Source organism: Esox lucius, chromosome 17, assembly GCF_011004845.1.
Source record: "Esox lucius isolate fEsoLuc1 chromosome 17, fEsoLuc1.pri, whole genome shotgun sequence".
NCBI classification, from domain to species: Eukaryota; Metazoa; Chordata; class Actinopteri; order Esociformes; family Esocidae; genus Esox; species Esox lucius.
Genome location: NC_047585.1, coordinates 22614409 through 22625454, shown reverse-complemented (window position 1 = coordinate 22625454; position 11046 = coordinate 22614409). Strand labels below are relative to the sequence as shown.

Genomic DNA, 11046 nt, shown 5'->3' with positions numbered 1-11046 from the left:
TCTCCTAAATGATGACCTTTATTGTGACACAACATTGAAAAAAATCAAGTAAACCCAGTTTCTCTGTAGTGCTTTGTGTGCAACATTCATTGAAAGTGTCCTTTAACATCCAGAATATAGGAGAAGTCATAGCTCAGTCACATCTACACCCACTACAACCATACCTCCTACATACCAAAAGCTTTGGAAAGTCTGTGCAACATATAGGCTACCACACAAAACCATCCCTGACTCAAGAGTATTTAATTTAAAGACAAGCTTTTTAGTGCTGAAAAATGTTGTAGATGTTCTATAAATAAGTCACAGGATATTTTCTGAATTGTAAAATCAGACACTTGGTGTCTGTTTATGAACAGCAGAAAAAAGCTAAAATAAATATTTTGTTTAGAAATATGGAACTTGATCTGCATTAGTAGTCATAAAAATGTCACCAGCCTTTCGTCATAATGCCAGTCACTGCCAACAAAACAATTCCATGATTATTTTTGCTAGAAAAACACACAAACCATTTGAAGAAAAAAGTTAGGATTGAAGTATTGTTTTGTGTACAGTGGTTTACAACTCCAGGCCTCCGATCCCAAAGTACTGGTGGTTTTTGGATTTAGATTTAACACGCATGGATGTAGATCAACATTGGAACAATCAGTTCACTTGGTGGTCCTCATAATAGTCCAACAATATGAGTGAGAGGGTTTTGCAGATGAAAAAGGGAGAAGCACTATCATTAAGTGAATGTTGAGAAGCAAAGCACATTGTGTAGACAGTGCCTGAACTGCAAATATAAATAGGATTCCACCAATAGATTTACATTCTATATAATTCAGTCTCTCTATAAGTTGAAAGATTAAAAAAAAGAGGCATTTAGCAATTTTTCAGTCAATCATCCATTGTCTGAAGTCCATAACACTTCTTCAGTTTAAATATGACACCATAAATATAGATAAAAAGTAATATTAAAGAAAACCAATGCCATGGTCTTAAACAGCAATGCCAAGCATAATAATAGCATGAAATATTAATGCTTTACATCAAGATGAATGCAGAACTGTATTTTAATCCAGAGACCTTTTGACTGAGAACCCACACCGCAAAAAAAATGAAGAAAAATAAATAAATGTAATAGCATATAGCCTACATTAAAAAATAAAGTAAGCTTGTCACAGCACCATTAAGGAATTCAAGGTTGTATTGACCTAAGAAATCTAGATAAACACGTATTACCAAGTACCAAGGACAATCTGCCACGGCAAACCTTTTCTACCAAGTAAATGGATGAAATCAGATTTTCCACTGTTTATCCAAGTACTGGTGAGGCACCCACAAAACAAAATGTTATAGATGTGTAAACTTAATCATGTATCATACCACAATGGCTGCAAAACTAAATTTCAGCACAAAAAGTCAGAACTGACAAGGCATTTTTAGGAATCTTTCATTTTGGAATACAAGCCCTGTTCAGTCTTTTTATAAATGAATTGCTTTTATCATCACAGTATGTCTAATAAATCACTGTGTGCTTATTTAATAAAAAACTCAAATATACCATTAATTTATTTATGATGTGTCTAATTATGTGGGTATGAATTAACTGCAAGTAATTTACATATACAGCCTTGATTGGCTGAGATCTTACAAAAAAAGGACATTATCATAAATTTCAGAGTAAAAAATGCAACGTCAATTAAAATTATAATATCAACAAAAAACCAACCAACCAACAGCATTTTAATATGCAGCTCCATTAGTGTCGACAACACATGCCACATTGATGAGCAACAAGACTAAAACAATCACCCACTGTGTTGAGTTTAGTGTAGACACTTCCTTATGTGAGCCTAAAATTGTCATCAGAACAATTTATATTTTTGATTAACTTTGCAGTATAACAGTGACAGCTGTTATTAGAATACTGAATGTGTAAGACTGAACCGTGTCTGCAGAACCTCCATAGCCTGAGTGAGGTAGAGGAATGTACAGACACAGATGTTGTGGCATGGGGGTTCATGGTGGTCGTGAAAGTGGAGGGGGCCTGAGGAGCGCTCTGACTCACACCTCTCCAAAGTTGGTATGGCCCGTCTCCTTGGCATGTTCCCGGGCCTCCTTCTGTCCTACTAGGCCTGTCTGACAAACCATGCAACGCAGGGCAAAGCGGTTGACGTCCGTGAACTGCCGCTTCCGTCGTGCCTCATCCGCTAGCTCCAAGGCCTGGGCCAGGATGATGTCATCTGTGGTGGAGAAGATGGTCTGGGGTGGGGCGTCAGACCCGGGCGTCTCCTTCTGAAGTGGGTCGTAGTGGATGCCGTCATAGATGAGCAGCACGCGTTTGTGATAGCCGGCGTCTTCGCCGAATCGATCCACGCGTACCGTCTGCGTGTCCACTACACAGATCTCACACTGGTAGAACTTGGACAGGATGGACACCTCAATGGCTCCGCCCCAGGTGTCGTCCCGTCGGATCCAAGTGCAGTACTCCTCGTTGGTCTTCCCCAGCACCGCCTCGGAGTACGCAGTGGGGTCACTGGACACAATCTGGGTGATGAGGCCTCGCATCTCAGGGGCACAGGCCGGGTCGTAAACCCCGCCCTCCACCACGTAGGACACACTGGTGAACAGGCAGGAGTTGTCTGCTGGAACGACCCGTCTAGCCAGCACCGGCAGGGACTCGAGGCGCAGTGCCTTTGTCACAGTTGAATTTGTAGTCTGCGTCTTCATCTTGTTCTTCTCCTCTTCAACAATCAATGTATCGCCTGCAGCAAATTAATAATATTCTGTTTAACAGCTCAAAAAACATCAAATACATTTATTTCACCATTTATTTGAAAATACAATAGCTTGATTTATATTAGGTCTTGGCATTTAAGCTCTGCTATCCCAGGGTCTTTCACTACCAGAGCAAATGTCCATTGCTAAGAGAATAAAATAACTAGAGAGTGAGAGGTTTGACACGCTCATTCACTCCCTTACGTCAGAAAGAAAGCAGAAACTACCAGGTGGATGCTGGGTTGATGGAAGGTATAGCATGTAATGAATGTTATAAAAACAATATATTAGCAAGAAATAAATCCAGGTTGTGTGTGTGTTTGTGTGTACAAAAATGGTCAACATAAACAAACCGCTTTCAAACTGGACCACCACCTGACAATGCCTGCAGCCACAACCCTGTCTGTTGTTCACACAAGTTCTTCCATGTCACCCAGACCATTGGCACACTCCGCTGGCTTGAAAAGTACAAACCAAGCCCATTTTCTGAAATCCTCTGAAATGTTATCTTTTTAAACTACATATACAATCTGACAACATACAATATCAGGCAAAATGTCAGACATAATTAACCAAAGTGAATGGTTGACTGTGTCCAAACTTGAGTGTTACTCTATATTTTTGTCATATCTGCATTATTTACATCATAATTATGTAGTTTTGGGTGGATTACCATATTAATATCAGATTTGTGATAGATTCCTAACAAGGTTTAGATTACATATTCTGTAAGCTAATTGGGGAGAAAATGTGATGGCAGAGTAGTTTCTTGGCTTATAGACCCATTTAGAGTGGGCGTCACAGTTATGTCACTGAGGTTTGGTGGTGGCAGAAACCTGCCGTGTAGGGAAACAGGCAAGATCCTCGGACTAAATGAAAAAAAAAGATTGTTGTGCCATTGGACGTCAGAATGAGAATGCAAAAAAAGATTGGCCTTTATTTTTATAGAATACCGTTGTCAAAGCCACCATTTGAAGCTAAATGCAGACATTTGTGGTTGCAAGCCATTAAACAGACAGACTGGACTGAAGAAATTATCCGGAATGCTCATCTCTGCCGTGCTCATTTCATATCAGGCAACATTTTGTCCACTGTTTATCACACAGGCAAAATCAATTATGTAGTTATAATAACGATAAATTAGTAACAGCAGTAACCACAAATATGACATTCTCAGTAGGCTATTTCACAATGGTAAACACTATGGGCCAACGTTAGCAACATTAGCTAGCGTGTAAGCAGCATACTTATACAGCTCAGCTTACATCACTCAGTATTTATGAAATAATTTAATGAATGGGATATACGGTAATATTACATATGTGATATGAAATGTTTCTAATAAAATAATATGGAGATGATCCATATTCCTATACTGTATGTTGTAAAGCAGTTACTGTCACTTTCTCCCACCCGTTCGGCTCAGCCCAACAAAATACGTAATCACTGTGTACTAACACAAAAAGGTTCTATATGGATCTTTGCAAATGTTTTGATTATTTCTTGTTGATATGAAAGTTTCAAAAAACATTTTGCAAATGATTATAGCAATCATTACTAATGTTTCTACAAGGGCTTAAACAACCCTGGCATTCTAGGTTAAGTGTTTTTTTTACTAAGTGACATCTATCCAGCTGGGTGAAAATAAAATGGAATTGATTTAAGTGAGAAGAGCGTGACAAAGACACTCCACCTGATTTGATGGGGTAATCCTTGAGGTGAGCATCTCCATTTCGTAGGTCCAGGCTAGAGGGAGGGTAGCCAACCATGATCTTCTGTACATCACAGGGTATTCCAGTCAGTTCTTCTACCTTGCTCTTAAGCTCCTGCACACATGACTGGTGGGTCAGGCCCTGCATTATGTGGCTCCCATTTTTGGTTTTGCAACGCAGACGCAACATTCTGGGGTCCTTCAAACTGTGGGGGGAAAAGTATAATTTAACAACATACATAGGATGTGTACACATGATGTAGCATACACTGGATCATTCAAACTAAGAAACCTTAATGTAGCCACAGCTGCTAGATATTAAGTTGAATTTCTAACGGACAAGGGATGTTTTGTTCGGCACAATGTTGATAATGAAACTTTTGGTGGGGCTAAGTAATTTCTATCCACCTGCAGGCATATGCTTGACCAGTGGTCCTCAACTCCAGAAGTACTGCTGTTTTTAAGCTCAACCTTGACAAGAAGGTGTTGCTCTTCCTCCAGTGGAAGATGGCCTGCCTGCTTCAAGACCTCTCCATCATAGCTGATAACTCCACGGGGTCCCCCTCCCAGAGGGCACAGACCCTGGACAACACCCTGTCATTATCCACAAACATATAAGGCAGTGACTCCTGAAGGTTGATGATCTACAACATTCATAGAGTACAACCTCACCTCACAGTGGAAACAGCACAGGTACTAATCAGGCACTTGTCATCTCACATATGGACTAGTGATTCCAAGTGTTTTTGGTGAGCCGGCTCTTCTGGATCTGTTCACCTGAAAGAGCTGGCTCATTTGACATTTAAAGTGCCTGAAAATAATCTTAAATAATGAACTAGAAACCTATGGACGACCAGTGGGGTCAAAATGAAATTATTAGATATAAAACTAAATAAGTATTGTTTTAAGTGTCATATTATTATGAAATCGTTTTTGAATGGCCACAAATGAGCAACTGTTGAAGCTAGTGTTGCTGGATTAGCGGCTTAAGACCACCCACTTGCATTGATTGACATATCTCTTGTGATCATAAAATATATGGAGGACAAAATAATAATTAAATGTATGAATCATTCATTTAATAAATCATGAAAGGCCCCTTTTTAAAATAGTGGTACGATATTTCATAATAATACATTATATTTCCTAATCCTTTTATTTTCATCATAACGTATTTCATAAATTCATGGCCATTTTCATATCATTGTGACTAATTTCATAATTTCATGGCGCGTTTCATCCTTTAATGACACATTTCAACATTTAATGCCGTATTTCAAATCATATTTCATGACCACAAGATGTCTTTAGCAGCTAATCCAGCGACACCAGCTTCACCAACAGTTGCTCGTTTATGAAAATCCAAACAGTATTTGGCAGCATTAGCGTTTGTACTGAGTTACAACAATTTAATTTCGAGTTTGTATATAAAAAGGTTCTGGCACACTGTTGTTTATACAATTGCTCGCTAGCAGTTAAATCCAGTGCAACTAATGCATCCAAATGCTGTTTGAATTCCCACAAGTGAGCAGCTGTTGGTGAAGATAGTGTCACTGGTTTAGTCTATCAGCAGCTTAAGACCACCCACTTACACTGATTGACATCCCTTGTGATCATGAAATACACAATGAAATGTGTCATTAAATGTTGAAATATGTCAATAAATGTTGAAGTATACCATTAAAAGATAAAACATGCCATTAAATTATGAAATAGGTCACATTATTATGAAAAAGGCCATAATATTATGAAATGCATCTTATGATGAAAATCAATATTGGGAAATACAATGTATTATTATGAAAGATGATACCATTATTTTAAGAGGCATTATAAAAAAGATTTAATAACAATGTGCCACTTAAAATAAAATAGCCTACTTAATTATTCAATTACTTATATATGTCAATATTTCATTTTGACCCCTTTGGTGCTTTGAAAAATGGCATTAAATGTAATTAAAAGATGAAGTATGACATATCCCTAAAAGAAAATGCACTTAAAAAACAGAGAGCACAGCGTTTATTGATACTGTAACGCGGATATAAAATCTTTAGTGAATACGTTTTCTCTTCATCTGGAAAGTATCAATGTTTGATTTTTAATATTAAGGCAATACAAAGCAAAAAGACCCGCTTTTTTCACCAGTCAGATTCGGTTCCCACCGATCACCAAAAAGAGACGTTCTTTCGTGAATGACCCATCACTAATCCAGGGAAACTGACAGTCCCTGTTTGTAAGGCTCCCCACTTGTCATCAAATTCCCACAATCCCAAATTATCCCATACCGTCCTGCTCTTCTATATGACTAATAACAATAATACAATAATTTTCAGGGCAGAGAACATTTTTGGTTATACACTTGGTACCCATTAAGCCCAGTCCAGGCCTTTCATATATTTTATAAAATATCTTTACCTGACATGACAAAATATGCAAATAAATTAACAAAACTTCACATTAAAGATACAGTATCTCACAAAAGTGAGTACACCCCTCACATTTTTGCAAATATTTGATTATATCTTTTCATATGACAACACTGACGAAATGACACTTTGCTACAATGTAAAGTAGTGAGTGTATAGCTTGTATAACAGTGTAAATTTGCTGTCCCCTCAAAATAACTCAACACACAACCATTAATGTCTAAACCACTGGCAACAAAAGTGAATACACCCCTGTGAAAATGTCACAGCAAATAAGGAGATATTGTACATCTTTAATTTTATTTCCTACGTTTTAATAAACAATTGCGCGGTATATTAGAAATATCTAAACATAGATTTAGGAGGGCTTAATGGGCACACACACCTTACTATAATAACATCTACACAGACCAATAAGAACAAAAGTCTTGTTTCCCTAAGATCAACCTGTACAAAGATAAATTAGGAAGGTTCACATCTAGTGGTAAAGGTCCGTACTGCTCCACTGTGAGTTAAAGTGTTGTTTATTATCCTGAAACTAGATCAACAGACATGGGGTTACAATGTCATTATACATTGTGTAAGGCATAATCTCAAGTCATAATGACAAAATAAATGCATGAACAACAATATTCATGCTAATTAATTTCCCATTACATTATTTCACTGTCTGTCCATATGAAATCAAAAACAAAATGTTCATCAACACTGTAGCTAATGAAGCCATCTAGAAATCAGCACTGTGACAATTACTGATGATACAAAATGTCACTGAAACTGGGAAACAAGCAAATAATTTCATAATAGGAAATTTGAGCCTTTGAAATACATGAAGAGGACAATGCGATGTTACTAGAATTTAAATGCATGTTTAATTTTAAAAATTCAGAAAGAAAGAGGATGAAGCAAACCATACTGCAGAGGTGTGCAAAAGAGCAAATAATGTTAGGTTGCCCAAATTATTTGTGGAATAATTCATTCAATGTGCATTTCCATCAAAAATAATTTGGAAACGAGCAGATTTGATCTGCAGGTTCAGCTAATATCCCTGTCCTTGGTTAATGACCATAAAGGTACACTATCAAGTGTACATGACAACACTAGTCTGGCTGCCCCTGATGTATGTCAGGATAAAACAAGGGATCTTTTTGTCCAGCTATTAAACTAAATGACAGAAATACTTTGAAAATGACAGCAGATTTTTTAGCATACTTTCTCTCTCTACCTGCATATACTCATACTTTGTTGTTGCATAAAAAGCCATTGAAACGGGTGTACTGTGTACAGTCCTTCGCCAGTGTGTCTACCATCACCACTCATTTGGTGGTGGATGGAGTAGGTGCTTACATATTTTACTCTCAATCTGGCTGACTCCAAGACAGATGATATATTTGATAATGGGGAATAATTACCCCATACACAGATCTGTGGGGGGAAAAAATTCTAAAAAGCGATTCTAACTTGTATCTAAATTTGTTAAGCCTAACCTCTAATTATGGTGAAAAGAATTTCTTTTACTTATCCATTCAGACAAGCTCAGTCTACATTCTCCGTGTCAAACTTTTTTCCTTTACTTGTTTCAGGCATGCGGAAGGGTATTAATGTTCTGATAATAGAATAGTGGGTTGAAAGAATGTGCAATAACACAGTTATAACGGCTGTAGCAAAATAATTCAGCATAAGGATATCTTGAATTCAAACTTTGGGTTCCTCCAGTGTAAATGCAGGGGATTATTTTAGTGCTGAAATCCATAGTTTTTGATACAGTCCAAAGTTGACATTTACATGGGCCCCTAGTTGAATGCATACAGGCTCTGAATGCTGTTGCTCACCAGTCTCTTCTTCAATTGTTCACACTGTGCATTCCACCCTGCGGCTCTGCACTGTGAGCACATACTGCCAGTATCTAGGACATTATCAGTACACAGGGTTTAACGCATATTTTGGAAAAGGGGTCCCATGAGCTTTCTGCACATGTGACCATATGGATGTATTCAAGCCACAGCATCCATAGCATGTTGTTGTTGTTGGGTGCATTAACCGTTAAGTACACCCATGTAGCACCAGGCTGGACAGTTTTGCTGCCTGAATTCATGGAGACATGGACTCTACAAGGTGGTGGAAAAGTTTAACAGATATGCTGGTCTATGCTGACCATCAGCTTCTTCCATCTTCTCCTGAAGATTTTGCCTATTGGGTTGAGTTAGGGTGACTTTATGGGCCACTCAATTAAAGTGAACCAGAATTTGTTTGAAAAGGCCATGTTTGTCAGCTTTGTCAAGTGTGGATGATAGTTTGCCAGCTGGAGCTCCATGTTGTTGTTTTAAACTGAATAGAATGAGCATGTTATGGTCATCGCTTGCAGTCCACCTAGCCCATCTGTGACAAGACCTGGCAAGTTGTGCATCTGTGATGCGGTTCTGCACACCTCTGTTGTATTGAGCTGTAATGTGCCTGTATGTAACCCGCCACTTGGCTTGCACAACTCTAGCCATTCTCGTACTTCTTTCATCAGTTGTTTTTCCATACACAAGACTGCCCCTGACTGAACGTTTTTGTGTTGCCCTATTCTCTGTAAATTCTAAACACAGTTGTGTGTGAAAAACCGGGAGGGCAGCCATTTCTGAGTTACTGGTACCAGTTTTTTTGGTTCCAGTCCATCAAGCAGAACTGTGTACTCAGTTTAACTACAATTGTTACAACACATTTTCCAACTCTTTGGATAACAGCATCAGAAGCTAGACAGCAACACTGTACCTCTAAAAAAAACAGACACATCGTCGATCCCAAGTCAGGCTGATGGCCCACATTTCTGCGTCTGGCTCACTGGCTATTGCAACCATTTCTTTGTTCTGTGCTACTCAAAGTATTTCTGTGCTCGCATAGTCATCATTTAGCAAGTAGCTAACGTTAGCTACTTGATTTCTTTTTCTGGAAGCTAGAAAACAAGACGAACTTCATACATGGCTTCAGTGAAACACTTAAAAACTCATACTGATTTAACTATCAGCAATACTATAACATGTAATAAAAACTAATACTATGTGGCACTCTGTTGCTTGAAACCTAACGTTAGCCAGCCTAATGTTTTGCTAGCTAAAGCCAAGGCTAATGTTACTAGCCGGCTATTGTGAACTGGCTAAGTATTTTACATTTAATAGCTAACCAGACCGTTAGACAATATGTGTTGATAGACAACAATGCTACTTAATAAACCTAATACATTAATAGTGTACACATTATTTATTTGCTTACGTGATCAAATTGTATCCCTGCGTCGGATAATAAGTATTCACTGACAGTCTCTAACGTGTAGAATGTCACGTGGGCTTGGTAACGTCATGACCACACAAATGACGTAAATACGCAAGAATTTGCGTATTTCGCGTTCTTAAATTACATAGGTTCAACCACCGGTATAAAAGGAGTATTGGTTTTCTAATATCTTTGGGTTCAACCACTGAGATATATTAACAACAACAACTCGAAAAGTTAACGGGAATTCCAAATGAGGGAAAATAATTTCTGCATGGTCATCCAACTGGGTATTCCAAGATGGAACCAACAACCTACGCCCGCCTTGCGACCTTGACTGAAGATTGTTGAAGTTTTTATTTAATCTCTCTTTTATAGTTTTGATAAAGCTTTAAGGATTTTCTCAAGCATATCACCAAACCTGTGTTTTGAAACCATTTGAAAATGACATCTGTAGTGTTCGCGGTTAAAGCTGACTGGTATGATTTTATTAGGAAAGAATTGAACATAGGCCTAAAACTATGGAAACGTTATCATATTACAAAATGAATGTCTGAACACATTAAAGATTACAAAAAACATTAACTGTAATCCGTTACGTTACCTACAAAAATATGTATTACTTTAATAATAATGGATTATTTTAGTTGATAAAGAATAGCAGCGCAAAATAATTGACATGTTGTAAACCAGATTAATCACAGAAGAAGCGCTATATACTCCGGTTTTGGTTGGTTAATAGAATATCTACAGTATTAGCCGAACCATATGAAATGTGATTTAGTTATCTACTATTGATGCATCTTTCTGAGAAACAATGATAGGCGATAGGCGTAGCCTACCTGGTGTTAGGCTATACCTTTTTCAGACAGGAATTGTTTAGAATATTAG

At 37.9% G+C, this 11046-nt stretch overlaps 1 protein-coding gene across 5 annotated transcripts; it reads right to left on the bottom strand.

Moving 5' to 3' along the window:
- On the bottom strand, positions 1 to 10243 carry yod1 (YOD1 deubiquitinase). Of its 5 annotated transcripts, none has more exons than XM_020055362.2 (4): positions 10156 to 10238; positions 4880 to 5065; positions 4454 to 4677; positions 1 to 2747 (listed from the first exon to the last, which is right to left on the bottom strand). In XM_020055362.2, the coding sequence occupies exons 3-4, from the start codon at positions 4659 to 4661 to the stop codon at positions 2047 to 2049; spliced, it is 909 nt and encodes a 302-aa protein (XP_019910921.1). In that variant the 5' UTR covers positions 4662 to 4677; positions 4880 to 5065; positions 10156 to 10238; the 3' UTR covers positions 1 to 2046. The 5 variants fall into 5 exon arrangements, with proteins under 5 accessions (XP_019910921.1, XP_019910920.1, XP_019910922.1 ...); XM_020055361.2 differs by lacking the exon at positions 10156 to 10238 and adding an exon at positions 5144 to 6170; XM_020055363.2 differs by lacking the exon at positions 10156 to 10238 and adding an exon at positions 5144 to 6170 and having other exon boundaries at positions 4880 to 5053.
- Between the last annotated feature and the right edge of the window lie 803 nt (positions 10244 to 11046).